The sequence below is a fragment of the Mastigoproctus giganteus genome, chromosome 5 (assembly GCF_048544385.1).
Source record: "Mastigoproctus giganteus isolate SK-2022 chromosome 5, ASM4854438v1, whole genome shotgun sequence".
Lineage (NCBI taxonomy): Eukaryota > Metazoa > Arthropoda > Arachnida > Uropygi > Thelyphonidae > Mastigoproctus > Mastigoproctus giganteus.
In genome coordinates, this window is record NC_143579.1 from 140,831,567 (window position 1) to 140,850,547 (window position 18,981).

General features: G+C 37.8%; 1 protein-coding gene across 3 annotated transcripts in view; it reads left to right on the plus strand.

Annotated features, from left to right (window-relative positions):
* Positions 1-18,981, plus strand: part of LOC150085736 (synaptic vesicular amine transporter-like) — a 318,170-nt gene that overhangs the window by 254,390 nt on the left and 44,799 nt on the right. For all 3 annotated transcript variants that reach the window (XR_016546977.1, XM_090374208.1, XM_090374207.1), the window contains exons 7-9: positions 5,993-6,094; positions 9,677-9,851; positions 16,468-16,519. Coding sequence is in view for 2 of the 3 variants with exons in the window: in XM_090374208.1 (XP_090230334.1) it covers positions 5,993-6,094; positions 9,677-9,851; positions 16,468-16,519 (329 nt within the window). In the remaining variant the exon portion in view is untranslated. The remainder of the gene's footprint in view (positions 1-5,992; positions 6,095-9,676; positions 9,852-16,467; positions 16,520-18,981) is intronic.

Consider the following 18,981-nt stretch of genomic DNA (forward strand, 5'->3'; position numbering starts at 1 on the left):
TTGTCGCCATTTCTTGTGCAGAAAAGCATAGAGGCTGTAGCAGGTACTCCCAAAATTGTCAAACGCCTTCGCTCAGGAGATCTTCTTATAGAGACTTCCCATCCCAGTCATTCTAGACAACTCCTGAAGCAAACGACCTTCGGAGGCCTTCCCATTTCGGTAACCCCGCACAGAAGTTTAAACACCTCAAAGGGAGTCATCTCGGAATGGGACCTCCTTAATGTTTCTGAGGAAGAAATTGCCGAAGAACTTAAAGCACAACGCGTTGTCGGTGCTAAAAGAATTATGACCAAACAAGATGGTGTCCTTACACCCACAAGAAATGTTATCCTTACCTTCAGCAGTCCGAATCTACCAGAATCAGTAAAAGCTGGCTACCTTTCCTGTAAGATCCGACCATATATACCAAATCCACTTAGATGCTTTAAATGCCAGAAGTATGGTCATTCTCAAACAGCATGCCAAGGTAAGACAATCTGTCCCCTGTGTGGCTCATCAGACCATTCCCAAACTGAATGTACAGCAGCTACGCCAAAGTGTCCCAATTGCCAGGGTACTCACCCCGCATATTCTAGAACTTGCGAATTATGGAAAACGGGAAAGAAAATAATGAAGTACAAGGTAGAGAAAAATGTATCTTACCAAGAGGCACGTAAACAATATTAAATGTGATCCCTGCCAAAACATATTCCAATGCAGTTAAAAACACTAAAGAATTTTCTACACAGACTTATATTACTATTCCTCCTAAATTATCTCTTATTCAATGGGCTAGATCCATCCTTGCGGATGGTGAGACACTAACAGCAACAAAGACAAAAAGTCCATCAAATTCTACTAATATAAAGCCATCCAAGCCACAACAAGACGTTCTAAACTGAGGCACATTATTAAAGGAGAAAGATGTTCATCGTACACAAAATAAACCAACTGAACGAAACATGGAAACCGATGAGAAATTAGACAATGATGATGCTGTTCTCATGCTTCATGCTGATGATGAGATGGATATTACTCGCCCAGTATTTTCAAAACGAGAGAAATATAAACAGGATCGAATGAAAAACAAACGATCAGACCAATCCATCTAACCTAAACCCAAATAATGCAGAAAATTATTCAATGGAATTGTAGAGGACTAAGAAGTAATCTTGACGAATTAAAATACCTAATGCACCAGCATGATCCTGCATGTATTTGTCTACAGGAAACTTATTTATCATCAAATTATAGCCCACACTTCTCGCGGTATACACTATATAGACGTGACAGATGTTCCGATTCTCCAGCAAGAGGAGGAGTAGCAATATTAGTTCGTAGTAATGTACCATCGAAACCCGTTCAGCTTTCCACTAATCTAGAAGCAATAGCCGTTCGTATTGTTCTTGGGATTAATCTCACCCTTGTCTCCATTTATATTCCACCAAACGTTTCATGTTCCATTGCAGAACTTGATAATTTACATAATCAACTACCCCAACCTGTATGCTTTCTAGGTGATCTAAATGCTCATCATCATTTGTGGGGTTCCCCGAACATGGATCGTAGAGGGAGGATGATCGAAACTCTACTTGATAACCATCACTTAACACTACTGAATACCGGTGTGCATACTTATATTCACTTGCCTACAGGTTCTAGCTCTGCTCTGGATCTGTCCATATGTTCCTCGTCCATTTATCCTAGCTTTGATTGGACAGTATTAACTGACCTTCACAACAGCGATCACTTTCCTATAATTTGTGAAATACAGACGGATACAAACTATACATCTAACCAAAAAATTACGTGGAATTTTCACAGAGCTAACTGGGAAAAGTTTTCGAAAACAGTGCAATTTGATAACCATTTGATTCTTTCTGCATTTATTAATAATGCCACTAGACATATAGTAGAACAATTACTTGAAGCTGCTACCAGCGCAATACCGAAAGTTAACCTTACGAAACAAAGGTACAATAATTGGTGGACAAAGGACTACTATCTTGCCAAAAGGAAACAAAACAAAGCTTGGAACACTTTTCGCCGAAATGCTACAATGGAGAACCTTATAAACTATAAACGGCTGAAAGCTGAAGCACGCCGAATTCGTCGAAAAGCTAAACAGGATGCGTGGATTCGATTCAGTTCTACCATCTGCAGAAACACTGACCCCAGAATAATTTGGAGAAAGATCCGTATCCTCAGTGGAAAGTGTCAACAAACCAAAGCCCCAATCTTGTCCTGGAAAGGAATAGATATTTCTTCTCCAACTGATATTGCAGAGGCTTTAGCACAAACATTTGCAGTCACTTCATCATCTCAATCTTATGAAGACTCATTTAGACGCAAAAAAATTTCCGTGGAAAAATATAAAATTAACTTTGTTACAAAACAATCTCATTCTTATAACCTTCCGTTCACTATGAATGAACTCAACGAAGCTCTCCAGAATTCTAGAAATAGTTCTGCTGGACCAGATGGCATTTTCCATATAATGCTTTGCCACCTCAACTCAAACTCAAAATCTATATTACTGAAATTTTACAATAGAATCTTTCAGGAGAATGTTTACCCTGATACATGGCATCAGTCAGTTGTGGTAGCCATAGCGAAAGCCGGGAAAGATGCTCCCTCTCCCAATAGTTATCGTCCTATATCTTTGACCAGCTGTTTAGGAAAGATAATGGAAAAGATGGTACACAAGAGACTTGTCTGGATTATTGAAGATCAAGATGCTATATCATGCCATCAATTTGGTTTCCGCCGTAACAGGTGTACAACTGATGTCCACATCAAGGTTGAAGCTCACATTCGAAATGCTTTTCTTAAGAAACAGCACATGGTAATGATAACATTCGATATTACCAAAGCATTCGATACAACCTGGAGATATGGAATCCTCCAAGACTTATACAAACTTGGACTGAGAGGTAACCTGCCTAGATTCATTCAGAATTTTCTTCACCTCAGGACCTTTCAAGTAAGATTCCAGAATGAGCTGTCCAAAATTCACACACAAGAAGAAGGAATACCTCAGGGATCGATTTTAAGTGCCACACTCTTTGCATTACGTACCAGTAGCATTATAAGAGACATCCCAGCCGCGGTAGAAGTTTATATGTATGCAGATGATCTTGCTATTTCCTGTCAATCATCGAACATGGCTACCATCGAAAGACAACTACAGATAGCAATAAACAAAATTGAAACTTGGACAAAAAGCAACGGCTATCAATTAACCGAGGGGAAAACAGCAGCAATACACTTCTGTAAATTACGATCGCTTCATCCGGAACCTGTATTAAAACTGAAAGGCAGAGAAATACCGATGACAAACTGCATAAGATTATTGGGTCTGAATTTAGACACCAAATTAAATTTTCGTAAACATGTGACCTATCTACGAACTACGTGCCTCCAGAAACTAAACATCCTTCGTGCAGTATCCTCAACATCTTGGGGTGCTGACAGACAGTCACTGCTCAATTTATATCGTGCTCTAATCCGGTCACGATTAGACTATGGAGCCATAGTATATGCATCAGCTAAAAACAGCATCTTACGGTCTGTGAACACCATTCAACACAGTGCCCTTCGATCAGCACTAGGCGCCTACAGAACCTCGCCAGTTCAAAGCTTGTATATAGAAGCACACGACCCTCCGCTTTATCTTAGAAGACAACGCCTACTCTGCCAATACGCTGCTAAAATAAGAAGCTTTCCAACTCACCCCTGTTGGGTATATCTCAACCAACCTTTATGGTCAACACTTTATGAATCCAAACCTAATGAACCCAGACCTGCTGGAATTCGTCTTCAAGAAGTAATAAAAAAGTGGAAACTCGATCTCAATAAAATTGCGGAAAGTGTAAATATGCCTTTACCTCCATGGAATAGACATCATATAAACATTGATCTTTACTTCGCTCAGTGGCCAAAAAATACCATTCCACTATGTAATATCCGACAGTTGCATGCCAATCATACTTCGCAACACACTGGAAAGCTCATAATCTATACGGATGGATCTAAAACCCAATCACATGTAGGTGCAGCAACCGTGTTCCCTTCGCATGTAATTTCAAAATCCCTTCCAGTTGAGTGCAGCATTCTATCTGCAGAACTCTATGCTATACAGCTTGCATTAAGTGAAATATGTCAACAGTCATCCCTCTCTGTTTTAATATACTCGGATTCACTGAGTGCTATTTCAGCCATACAGGGTAAACGACATTCTCGTCACCCTCTTCTACAAGAAATTGAGTTCTTAATCAACCTTTGTCAAAAGAAACACTCTGAAATAACTCTTTGCTGGATCCCAGGACACTGCGGAATAGAAGGCAATGAAAAAGCAGACATTGCAGCTAAGTCAGCATCAGAACTGCCAAACAGAACAATGCTAGTTCCACACACTGATTTTAGTCCAATCATTATTAGAGAAAGTGAAAATGAATGGGCCCAAATATGGAAAAATGAAGTCAACAATAAACTACATGAAATAAAACCTAATCCAGAAATATGGAACTCAAGCATCAGAGAGAGTCGCAGAGAAGAAGTAATACTTGCCAGACTGAGAATTGGCCATACTCATCTTACTCATTTTCATCTATTGGCAAACAAAAATCCCCCACTCTGTTTTCAATGCCAAGTTCAACTTACAGTAAAGCACATTCTTTTGGTATGCCCTCGATTCAGAAATTCCAGATTCCTTTGTTTTCAGAGTTTATGCAATAACCAGAATCAAGTTACTCTTCAACAGATCTTAGACAACTCTGCGAATATAGATGAATTATTAAATTTTATTCGGCAAATCAGATTTGATAAACAAATCTGAAAAAATGTTTGATTTACATTAAAAACTTGGAAAGACACATCTTGGCCATTGATGCCCTTGTGTCTTAAAACCCTTAAACAACAACAACAACTCCAGGTATTTTTTTATTTTCCAGTACCGTGAGCTTGGTACCACACGGCTGGTACTTTAATCTGGGATTACTGCTACCCTTATGCAATACCTTGCATTTGTCAGTGTTAAACTTCAATTTCCGTTTCTCAGGCCACCTGCCTAATTTTTCTAGACCTTGCTGCAGCAGCAGCATCATACCTTCGTTACTGTCATCAACTTCCTTGCGAAGTTTTGTGTTATCTGCTGACTTAGCCATTACGCTTGATATACTCTCCTCAGATTGCTCTTTGGGATTTGTTGATATACTACCGATGAATTCCAAAGAGCAGTGTCCATTGATAACTACTCTGTGTCCTCCCAATCAACCATCCCTTTATATGCTGGTGGTGGCAGTGCAATTGTGTGGGAAAATTTCATGGCGTACATAGTCCTTGGTATCAGTGGAGAAACATCTCGATGCCTCAGGTTATTTGTAAATTGTTTTCCATCAAATCCCTTCATGGCGACTGCAGCGTTTCCTTCTGCGAATGGATCCTTTCATTGGGATAAGTGTCACAAGGCCCAAATTGTACATAACTTGTTCTAGGAACATCAGAGTAAATTTAGCCTGATGAGGTGACTGAATTTACTAGATTTCAATAAAATTGAATGCCTGAGGAAGAGGGAAAACATGCTATTCGGGATAGATCCGGAACTACCAAATTTTTAACGAAAGGAAGCAGTTGTATTAGTATTGACCGACTTCCTTGTGGCACGCTTTCTACATATCGTTGAATCCATGTTGTTCAGAGGGCTAATGGGGTTCCACACACTGTTAGGTAACTGCATCTAATAAAGTGGCTACTTAGTGCATATGCCAATTGGATGCGCAATGGTAAACGTTGTGATGACGTTTTTTTTAACATTTTTTTTCTGATTTATTGGTAAGAAAATTGTTTTTGGTAATCCTCTGAGGTATGGAATATAGTTGTGATCAGTTTTTATTCAGCAAAATTCGTATACATGTATGCCAATGTTATTCTTATGCTTGATTTTTTTTTTCTCTCTCTCTCTCTCTCTCTCTCTCTCTCTCTCTCTCTCTCTCTCTCTCTCTCTCTTTGATAGTGTTACAGTTTGTCGTACTTCAGCCTAGGATATCCAAAGAAGAACAAGAGGGTGCTTCCCTACTTACTCTAATCAGGGATCCTTATATTCTGCTCTGCGCAGGTTGGTATTAATCAAATATAAAATCGTCATTAATGATGGGTTTTTTAAGAATTTTTTAAAGTGAAATTTAAACAGTTTTAATCACAAAATGTGGAATTTAAAACTGTTATTTACCTTATACTGAAAACAGTGTTTATTTACACTAGTGATTCCTAGTTTTTGTATGGCAGCAACAGCGTTTTTAATATACATGTATATCCAATATAAGGTGACATACAGATGAAAGATAATTGCTTTTTTTTTTAAGATTTCACTTGAAATTTAAGATTCACAATGTGTTCCCATCCCTGCTTCAGTTTAATGATAACAGCGAATTGAGCACGAAACAACAAATTGTGAAGGGAAAGGCCATTATTATGGGTAAGACTAATAAAAGAAGGTATTATAAAGTATAGGTACAAAAATAAGTTTTTCTGTTTTGCCGAAGCAAAATGAAACGCAAACTTTAGTTCAGCTGAACAGGACAACTTATTCTTTCTTTAGTTATAAGTAACTAAGAATACCAATGAATAAAGAATACAAATGTAGCGAACTTATTGCAAAAAAAAAAAAAAAAAAAACTGGTGAACACACTGTCTTTTCCACTTCATGACGTCCGAAAGCCTGCCGAATTCCATTATCAGTTTCAACGGGGAAATTGGGAAAATAAAATGGTTCAATTAGCGTAGAACTGAAGTACCGTATAATTGAAAAGTCCAAAATATTAGGAACAACTTTGAGCAAGATGCCGCCAAAAAAAATGTGTGCGCGCTAACCTTTCAAGAAATCATCCACTGTAAAATGACCAAACGCTGTACTTTTTCCATTATTCCTTTTATGGTGCTGAAATTTCAGTATCACCTGCCTCGATCACAATAAAAGCCCATATTCTCTCTTAATGATTCCTATAGTGAGCGATTCAAAAGCCTAAACTTTCTTTCCACCTCCATGCTGCCGTCCTGACTCAAGGATTATGTACTCAAAAGTAGCGCTAATACAAAAACGGAGCCTCATCAGATATGTCAAAATGATACGTGGGATCATCATTATGGAACCAATTTCTTACTCTAAGAATGATTATGAATAAATTGATCATGGATATAGTGCTCATTATGCTCTGAATACTTTTGGAGCATTCAGAGCACGATCAGAAACAACAAAATTACAAGGATTAACTTGTAATTCAATTGTAATTGTAACAATTGTGATTTAATGACAGTTAAGTTACAGGAATCTAGAAATCTAAATGCTAAAACATTAAAACTAAATGTTAAACATTAAAAGAAATCTAAATGCTAAAACATTAAAACTAAATGTTAAACATTAAAATAAATCTAAATGTTAAAAAGATAAATAAATAAATACTATTTTTTAAAGTAATCACCAAAACCAAGCCACGCACAAGTGACGTCACTCGTAGAACTGTTGGAAATGCGTTTTAACATTTTAAAACTTTATTATAAGCAGTTGAACGGATCGCGGACAATTCTGTTGTCCCTCTTCTTTCACCCTGCAGTAGTCATCCCCTCCCCCCACCCAGTCGTTACAAAGGCTGTGGCGTTGTCCCTTGCAGCAACAAAGTTCCTTTTTAATTTCAGAAATTTTTTTTTAAAATTCTGCTTTATTTGAATGATTGCAACGCTTCTTGTATATAATTTCATTTAGTTTTTGATGAAAAAATTAAATATTCAAAAAAAAAACGAGCGTTTTCTACAACTTTTATTTAAAAAATACTAATTTTACTGAAAATAATAAATTATAAAAAAAATTTTGGCATAAAATATAAATATGAAGCTATTAGTCCTTTCCATTTTTCCACTTTACAAACGACACACATGCAAATTTAAATGTGCTTATGCCTCTGTATTTTTGTTCATTATATGTGGAAATAGATTTAAAAAATAAAGATACAAATATATTAGATACTGTTGTTCACTTTTATTTTAAAAATTTTCTTCAAATTTGCTGTAGTGTGAGGCGGGCGAAGTTTTGAATAATATTCATGCTCCTTGCTCTTTACCCCGAGCGAATATTGCGTTTCCACGTTTATCGTGTAAAAATAATAGCAAATCTTAGAACTGAATCATTCAAAAAAGTCATTAGATCAAGTATTCAGTTTTGGGGAGTTTTCTATATATAAATTGAATAGGAACAAACACGTTTCAAGCTTAGTACATTAAGGTTCCCAGGCTAATGTTACTGCAAGAATAAAAATAGCGAAGTTAAAACATGATGCTGGCCCCGCTTGGCCATTCACGCTATAACTCTGGGAGGGGGGGGGATACAAATTTAAAAAATATATTAGACAAAATTTTTTCCTCTGTTTAGGAAGGTGCAAAAAATCATCACAAATTTTTATCTCAAACTAACAGTTAACTCGTCATTTTCGAGATAGCCCTCAGAGGGCCACTGTCACCACTGCAGGGTTAAATATCAAAAATATTGGCTGTGTTGGTTTCCAACTCCAATAGACGAACCTTAACGGACTGATTTTTGTCCAAACAAATATTTCCGAGACTACTGGGCATTGTAACCCCCTGAACTTTGTCACCAGTGAGGTGTCCAGAACACTGTCTTGCAGATAATGCAAACAATACCTGACCCGGCCCTCCCCCTTACACCATGAATCCTACGGACAGTTGTCACCAAGGTTCTTGGATTGACAACGAGAGCTCCAGGGAGCAGGTCTAAATTTTCTTTTAATTTGTAGAAAAAAGTCTGAGGTTTTTCAATTCTGTTTGGAGTTTTTTTTTTTCTGTACTTTGTTGCGACCTCCAGAGTTTCCCGTATACGCCGTCTGTTCGGAGTATACGAATACTCCAAGCACAATTAAGAATTCATCATTTCTTAATAGATTGAATTACCGTTAGTGCAACTGCAACATTTCGTAGCCAACTACTTTAGTAGTTATTAATTGGCATCATTAAGTATATCTCATTGTGAATACCTTCACAACGAGTTGCCATGATATTGCACTAACTCGAATAATTAACGCTTCACCATAGGAGAAGGCTATTGTTACTTATTCTCAGCAGATACCATACGTCACCCGTTCGGAGCTTATTGGCCCACCCTCATCAGTGGGTGGGCAGGTACCCTGGTGTTGCAATGATGAAAACCCCTGTTGCGAAGTATAACTCCACAATATGAGAGATGCCTGGAGTAAGTAAGATTACAGAATAGTTTAGAGCTAAAGCCTCAGGTTATGTAAAGATTTAACTAGCGTACAAGTTAAAGCAAGTGCGCTAACTTGTACGCTAGCCCTAAACTATTCTGTAATCAAACTTACTCCACACCATCAGGCGTCTCTCATATTGTGGAGTTATACTTCGCATAACTCCACAATACTTCGTATGTATAAACGAAATGGTAGCTCCATGAGCTACAATAGTGATTATACCCAACAAACAGCATGAGGAGCTGCTTAAACTTTATCGGACTCTGATCTGGATAATACATTTCCTGATCAGAAACTACCTATTCTCTTTTAAATGGCTTTTATTTGAATGATTTTGTATACATATAGCGGGGTTGCCACAGTTTGGCAGGTACCGCCTAATATAATAAATCTACAGAGCATTAAAGTTAAACGGTGTTTTCTAGGTTCTATAACTTTCGCCAACATGGGAATTGCTGTCCTTGAACCTTCTCTTCCCTTGTGGATGATGGACACTATGAATGCTGCTAAATGGCAGCAAGGAGCTGCGTTCTTGCCAGCTAGCATATCCTATTTGGTTGGTACTAATGTATTCGGACCATTAGGACACAGAATGGGACGGTGAGTTTTTTATTTTTTTATATTATTTTGCTTCCTTGAGCAACACCTTAAATCAGAATCTTACAGCTACCGTTTTTCTTCATTAGCTTCATATAAAAATCATTAAAATGCGTGATTCCAGGTAATTATTTGGTTTTCCAAAGGTGTTGGAGCTGCAAACATAACGAGCATATTTAAAATTAGTAAGGGTGCCATTACATTGATTCTGCTCTTAGAGATCTAATGTTTTCATTTATTAATATTTTATATACATTTATTTATTTTTTAGTTTCCTAGTAGAAATTAACTAGGGAAAACATTTAAATCGTAAGTCATTCTGTGTTCTCTGTATGCAACACAAGAATAAAAAACCTAACTCAAGGTAATATCACATTACGTGCTATTTGGTCAGGTTTACTTGTGAAAAAAAGGAAGGTGCCACCAAATTAAATTATCAGATATATAAAATTAATGATAGATAAAAGAAAATAGCTTAACAAAGGAGCATCGGATTTTTTCTTCTGAGCTCGATGAATTTATCGAATTTTTGTGGCTCTGTTGAAGTGCAGGGTGGTTATAGAATTCTTTTCACTTTTAAAAATTACTAACTCAAACTATAGATCGTATCGAAATTGTTTTTTTTTTTTTTTGCATTCTAATCAGTATATATAGGCCTTTTTTTTTTAACAAATAACATTAGATTTATTCAAATAAATTAGCTTTTGCTTTTGTTTTTTAAAAGAAATGACTCCTGGATTGGATATTTCGAGTGTTTGCCCATAGTATTTTATTCTTTAGCATAAAAAAAAAATGCATTTGTTGCACGGCTTTAATGTTTGCGTAAGATCAGAACTGTTGTTCTATGGTTTTAAGCACCTATTGGCGATTTTATTATTATTATTAGCCGTATAGTGCAAGTAAGTCACATCCTTTTTTTGCTGCTGGTACCAGCCAGAAGAAAAATCATAAAATAAAAGTAAATAAATTATTATTCATAATGATAAAAGAATAAAAATCATAATAAATAATTATAAAATACGAATAAAAATAAAAGAAACTTATAAAATTAGATAAGAAAATAAACTAATTAGGTAACTATGCAGCCGAACAATTAAACGATTCGAGCTAAACGGAAATTTCTTAAAAAACCTAGCCTAAACTTCTCTGGCTCGAAATTTGAATTTAGAGGCTTAATATACTCGAATCCTTTATAACAATCTTGCCCTTCATTATTTTATTGTTCCCTATTAGAGCCTAAATGACTTCAGAGTCCCTCCCCCCTACCTTAACAGGTTATTGTTGAATGAATCATCGATAAGACACCATGACTGCCTCATCGCCTGTCTACTCTGCTCAGAGAACTTCATATTCTCATGTTCATAACTCTCAGATCTATTTATATCTGTATTTTTTTATTCAGCCCCACCAAGTGTAATTTGGACAGCTATTCCAAGTGGTATTTTTGCATTTTGTTGCATTAAAACGTAGCTGCTATTTTCTGAACTGTCCTAGAAGCCTGTTCAAATCATTCTGAAGGAGCGCTGCTTAGCAGTGATCATTAACTGTTCTCCCAATCTTTACATCTGCAAATTTTGACGTTATGCCTTTTATCTCCCTTATCGTTTGTGGCCTACATTGGTCCAACGCCGACTTCAGGGACTTTACTTTTCCAGTAATAGTTGGATGGTGCAAGGAACCTCAAGGCTTTTGCTGCAGGAGCCAAATAATTTAATAAGCCACCTATTTGACTCCTTGTTCACGCAGCTATCTACCAGTAGAGCTTTGAAATTCCTCAAGCTGTCAGCCTCAATCTCTGATGGAAGCAACTTAAGTTAATTATTGGAATAATTAACTAGCTAAAAGAAAAGAATCCAGTCTAAAACCCTGTCTACGGTAGCTAGTTTCCAAGCTCTGCAGCCAAGGTGCGTTGTCCGTGTTTGGGCCCTTTCAAGAAGCTCAATGTCTTTTTTTAGGTCCCGTGTCCATATCTGCATAAAGTGTTCCAATCTGAAGAATATCAGTTAATAACAATTCTGTCTCCCCATCCTGCTACCTTGTGATCCATCTTAGTTTTCGGCGTGATTGTACAGTAACCTTTTAGCTTTGGTAAAATACAAATAAACTGTCGAAATTATTATCTACATACATCTCTTGAGTAATTGTGTCAAAACAGCTAACCTGGTTAATTGAATACAATATTCCCTTACAAAACCATCGTGTGTCCTTCAGAATGCCATTTGTATCCAAATATCACTATTGCTGCGCTCTCAATCATTGCCTCCAAGATTTTGCCAACCACTAAAGTGAGACTGGCTGGTCTGTGGCTACCTAGTCCGCTCTTAGAATGCTTTTTTTTTTTCTATTGACGATACGTTGACACTTCTCCGAACCAAAGGCATCTCTCCCGAATCCAATTACGCCTCCATAAATAACCTTAATGGTTCGATGCACTCTCTGGCCGCCTTCCTCAAAATTACTAGGTATGTGCCATCAACTCCAGGAGCTTTACTTGTCTTTAGGCTCGAAATTTTATATAACAATTATTTGTTATATAAAATTTCGAATATGAATTGTTATATGAATTTTCATTGTTTGCTAATTTCATACTTTTCCAGGTTCACTTGTACAGCTTCTCCTCACTATGTAGGTTCTTCCGTCAGAAAAGATCACTACAAAATACTTATTAAATATATCAGCTAGATTATCTAAGACTTTTTCCATCACATAAGGAAACCCGATCTAATTATGTTTGTTCTTCATTGTATTCGTATACACAAAAAATGCATGAATTGTCCTTTCTTTGCTCTCTTAGGCAGTCCCTTCTCCTATTCAGTCTTTAACCATAACCTTTCTTGTGGTACTATTGCAGATCAGTTTCTAGCGGTTGTAGGCTTCAGTACTTTTCATCACTCTGTAACTGTCTGATGCCATATTTTTTTCTGCTGTATTACACAGGACAGTTCTGTATTTATCTATCTCGGAATCCTCCTCGTGCTATATTTTCTTAATGGTACTTATGCGTTCTTCGCGTCTGTGCTTTAAAGTTATTCGATAATTCTAATGTATTCAAACTTCCTCTGAAATCTATCAGATGATAGATGCAGTGTAGCGTTTTAATCTGCTGTATTCTTCCTTTTTCTAAAAATTAAAATCCATGTCGCTACCTTTAACAACTGCAAGATTTTTCTTCATCTTCTAATTGTGACTGTGATCACTTCCTGTTGCTACTGTAGTGTGACGTTATCTGATTCGTGAGTCAGGTCTAGAATATTCTTAGTATTTTCTCTTACATGCTGGTACAAATAATAATCACCTAGTTTATTTAAAAATTGTTTTCCGTGGTGCGTTTCCTTCCCACTTGCTCCAATCAATTAGAGGCAACTGAAATCACCCATAATAACATATCCACACTTTCCATTTTAAAGGTTAAGGAAACTGTTAGTTAAAGAGAAGGTTAATAGAGATTCCCGTTTATCTGATGAAACGTAATGTTTGCACCCACCTCAAGAATTCTTGTTTGTTGCTGCAACAGCCGATGTTGGTAAGACATCCTGTGGTAGAAACGCTTCAAAAAAAGCGGGAAGATAAAGCTAGGGAAGCAAGCCTAAATAACTTCGAGGGTGTCAGGATAGTAAACTATAGAGATATATCTAATCTTAAATGTGTCTACAGCAATGTCAGGAGGGTTGTCAATAAAATGACTGAATTCGAACTCCTGGTTAGGACAACTAATGCTGACTTAAGAGCTAACAGAAACGTGGTGCCACCCGGAAATTGGGGATGATTCAATACACGCCAGGGAGTGTATTGAACCATTTAGGTTAATTATGGCGCATCTTTGACCTCGGGGGAGATTACTTTGGATTGGAGAGGTGCCAACGTATCGCCAGTACATAAAGACGATTGTAAGAATGAAATTAGTACTAACAGATTGTAGTAAAAATCTTAGAGGCAATCGTTAAGAGTGCAATCCGGGGATATTTAGAAAAAATATGGCATTTCTGAATGACACCGAACATTGTTTTATTAAATAATTAACAAAACAATGCTGGATTTTGTTAGTTCCCTTAACCAACAAAAGTTTAACTTGGTAAGCTAGTTTGACAGAGTTACTCATGATCTAGATGAATGGAAGAATTCAGGCTACCAGGAAGTTTTTCAATGATATACAGGAATTTTGCTAACAGGGATAAGGTGGCGATTATCGCATTGTATAAGGTAATGGTCAGAGCTCATCTTGAGTACTGCATACAGGAGGCGTCATTTTAGGAAGGATGTGGAGCTGCTGAAATGGGTGGGGAGAAGGGAAACGAGATTTGTGAAGGGAAAAAGGGTGCTCTTACCAAGAAAGGCTTCAGTTCTGCTAATTGCAGAGTCTGGAAACTAGCCACTTGCGAGATGATCTGATTGAGGTGTCTGTCTTTGAATGGTGTGAGTAAACTCGATGCTAATGGACTCTTCTTGCTCAGACTATGCACTTGGAGTATAAATTCAAAGGAAGGATGGTTGCAGAATAGATGTGCCTAATTTCGTTTTTTGGCAGCGGTTATGGTTGATTGTTAGAACAAGTTTCCATCCGGTTTTGTGCAAGTGAATAGTTTAAATAAATCCAAGGAAAAGCTGGACAAACTATTGGAAGGAATGGGTAGGTGAAATGGGATCTCTTTTATAGCTGATGCGATATAAGCTTGCTTTCTTGCTTCATTAGCCACTATTAATCCTAATACTAATAGTTGTACAAGAGTGTTTACAGGCCAATTTACATGTTTTACTGGCTGGAAAACCTGGAATAACTAGCAGGGAAACCATACTCCATCCGCCCTGATATCGACTATCTACAACCTCGATTGAAGAGGGTTTAGGAATTTTCTCCCATCATAGACGCAAATCGACTCTGGATGGAAGACAAGAGCCCGACTTATGTAACCAAGTGCAGTCAAGTTCGTTTTAAATAGTTAACTAAAGAAAGGACACTTTTAATTAAACTATTATAAAAAAATGGTGAGTGTTATCATCACCACAGGTTGCCGTCCCATTTGGGGTTGGCGTTCAGCATCTGTCGTAATCGTGAAATAATTGTTCCACATTTTTGTCTGTCCATTGCTTCAAATTATCCAGCCATGATATTGTTGTTTTTCCTCCTCTCACCGTTCATTGTTCCAGTCAGAATGATTTATGGCACTGCATATTCTTCTCGATACCACATAATGCGACCAAAAAATTTTTCGTTTCTTCATTAGAGACAGCAATTTCCTTTCTCTGCTGACTGATCTCAACACTTCCACGTTTTTAACTTTAGCTGCCCATAGAATGCGTAATATTCTTGAATGCCTCCAATTTCTTAATTTTTGCTTTCGTTAATGTCCAACCATAGAGTATGTGGACCAGATTTAGATCCAATTGTAGATTGCATAAAACACCTTTCATTTTGCAAAAGTCCTATCTTGCAATTTCAGCCCTTCTTTTAATTTTGGTTGACTCAACCCCTTTGCCATTAATTTCTCTTCCTAAATAGACATAGCTGTTGAATTTTTCGATCAGTCTCTGAGTCTCCCATTGACCGTAAGTGTGAGATTTGTATAATTCTTGGGGCCAAATAACATCCATTTAGTCTCTACTGAGATTTATCCCTAGACCTGTCTTATTACTTTCTGCATTAACTATTTCCATTAGCGTTTGAAGTTCTGAATCACTTCCTGCAATGATGACTGTATCATCGGCATAGCTTACATTATTGATGACTACTCCATTTAAAGCAATTCCTTCTGTTCTATCTTCCAGTGCCTCCATAATTTTTTCAGAATAAAGATTGAACAGTAATGGAGATAGAATGCACCCCCTGTCGAACACCTCTTTACCATAATTTGTTCTGTCAGCTCATTTTCCACTCTCACCATATCACTCTGATTATAGTACAGATGCTCGATTATTTGGTTTATCTGGTGCAGGATAGCAAACAGTTTTCTGTGCTGAACCTTGTCGAATGGTTTTTCATAGTCTGTGAAACAAGTATAGATATCTTGTTGCATTTCCAGACACCTTCCTATTAAACCGAAAGACTGAACGTAGTTTCTCTGGTACCTACACCCTTTATAAATCTAAACTGAGCCTTCCCTGTTCGTGTTCGCCACTTTTCGCCAATCTTTAGATTAGTGAAAATTCCTTCGTATTATTTTATAAATTCATCACTTTGTGCGCCCTCAGTGACGAGATTTCGAACTTTTTGTGTTTATAAAAAAAAAAAAAAAACTCACATATTGCTTGCAGTGCAAAAACTGCTTTTCTATACGACTTATTCTTTTTTAGAATATGAAAGGACCTTATAACTATCTTATCTCAGTAACGTTCTATTTGTTCTTATTGAACAGAACATTACCGAGATTTTTGATTAATCTACTGCCAATTTGTATTTCTAAATCAGTCATAGCTCAAGTAGTATTAAAATTAGAGGAATTTTCAGAGGCAGTGAAGGGGAAAACAAAAGAACTGGTTAATTTTTAATACCAAATTTGCATTAGAAAATACATGTCTAATATTAGACATTATAATTAATAGAAAAAAATTATTAAAAACAAAGAAATTAATGGAAATTATGAAGAGGTTCCTACTATTCAATATTTTTTTCTTTTTCCTTTAGGTGGTTGGCAACCTTAGTTGGACTTCTTATGATTTCTATTTGTTTAGTATTGGTAAGTACACGCTAATATTTTATCCATTGTTATAAAGATTAAGCTATCATAAGTTACTGGGAATGAACCAGGCAGGGAGGGCCACTTAAATTTAAGTGAAATATTTTAGTATATATTTATAAAAATAGCATTAGCATATGATGCAACAAAGGCAGTTGAGGCATATACAGCATCAGCCAAAAAAAACCCTTCCCATCCGGTCACTCCACATGTCTAGTTCAGCCTTAAATTTATTTAAGCTATCAACTTCCACAACAACAACAGATGGGAGTCTGTTCCAGCAATCAACAACCTCAGGTTCTTAGTCTGAGCAGGAAGTATCCCGTCAGCGTTGAGCCTGCTCAAACCATTCAAGGCCTTATACACCTCAATCAGATCCCCTCGCAGGTGACTAGTTTCTAGACGCTACAATTTGCAGAACTGAAGCCTTTCTTCGTAAGAGCGTCCTTTTTTCCCTTCACCAATCTCGTTACAGAATGAGATTGAGAAAACTTGCAGAATTTAAGCCTTTCTCCATTAGCGCACCCCCTTCATTCCCCTCACCAATCTTGTTGCCCTTCTCTGAACTTGTTCTAAAAACTCTACATCCTTCCTAAAATGAGACCTGCACACCTGTATACAGTACTCAATGTGTAGCTTGCCCATTGCTTTATACAAAGTGATGATCACTTCCTTGTCATTGACAAAACTCCATGATCTACTCTGGCAGCCTTTCTGCGCTGCTCAGAGAACTTCATACCTGACTGCACAATTACCTCCAGGTCTTTTTCATTCTCCACCTCCCTGGGTGTAGTACCACAGAGTTGGTACGTTTCTCTTGGGTTACTGCTACACATATGCGCAGTACTTTGCAGTTGTCAACGTTAAACTTCAGTTGCCACTTAGTCCATCTGCCTAACTTTTCTAGATACTCTTGCAGTAGCATACTGTATTTACTGGCATTAACAACCCTGCCAACCTTTGTATTATCTGCAAACTTGGACAAAAGTAAAGTGCATTCGTGTCTAAGGGGTTTCCCCCATCTCCCCGTTGCTTTCATTGTGAGTGTAACAGTTCACTGTAAAGGCCAGAGATTTAAGTGTATGGATTTTGTAAGTGTAGTGTTGTGTATCGTTGTTCTTCTGGCCATTTAGCCGCTAAGGCCCTGCTGGGGTCCAACATTGCCCTTGTGGAGGCAGACCAGGTACCCAGTAGTTGATATTTTACTCTGGCAGACCCTGCCACCTAGTTTCCTGAGATATCAGTGGCTAGGGCTTTAAAAAAATAAAATAAAATAAATTGTGGGGTAATAATCGCTGAAAAAGGTATAAGCCGAAAGAGTTTTGCTTGCATGGTTTGAATTTGGACATGTTTTAATTTTTGACATTGTGTGGGACATGCACTGGTGTCTCACAGACTATGGGAGGAAGACTTGGGGGTGAAGTCAGAAGTATGGGGACAATAGAGCAGGTGTCCCCAAAAGCAGTGGAGCAGGCCCATGCCCCACCAGGAGTACAGAAGCGGTGAGTAGCAGGGGAGGAAGGGAACAGGAAACAGTCTCCCCCCTGCCAGGGGATTGGGAATTAAAGGTGAATACGACTGAGTCCTATTCAGACCGCCATATGGCGTATCGCAGGTAGTTCCTGCATTTATTTTGATTTCCTCTTGCTCTTTGCAGTCTTGTGGGGTTGTCGATTTGCTTCGAGTTTACATTTTCCTTTTATTCATTGTGGATGGAAATTTCCGTTCTTCGGTCGAAGACTTCTCGTGCAAACCGGCCGAAAGCTGTATAGTCGTCTTCTGTGTCCAAGAGATGGTGTTCTTGATTTTTTGGTGTGTACTGTATTTTAGTTATTAGCACGCTTCTGTGTTCCTCATAGTACTCAGTCATGCATTATATGATGCCATGTTTCAGGCCCATCGCAGGTGCAAGTTAGCTCCTCCGTTATGCCCAACGGCCCGTTAGAAAGTAGGTTTCATTTAATAACGGGTTAAACCACGGGGGTTGGAATTTTGGATACATCTTGGCAACCAGTGGTATGAATTTCTTCGTCACTTTGCCTTTGTTTGATGCTGTCCATCTGTCTTGCCACAGCTGTAGCAGGTGAGCCACGATTCTATGCTTTTCTGTTTTGTGGTTGTTGTTTGGTTCTAGGGTGAGTCCATAGATTGTAGTGGGTGTTCCCTTAGACAGGTGATACCTCAGCCCGCAGCGAGTCGCCTCCAGGTCCAGCGGGAGGACTCCTGTCAGGACCTGGAGGGCGTACGTGCTCACTGTTCTGCATGCACGAGAGATGATAAGCATAATGCTACACTGGATTGTGTCCAGGTGTCTTTTATTTACTACTCTTCCTGCTTTTTGAACCATATCGGGGATCCGTAGGTAATGGCTGGGATGAAAATTTCTTTGTAGTACAGGGACAGGGTTTTTCTATTTAATCCCTAGTGCCTGCTTGAGACTCTTGCTATTATTGCTGGGTAAT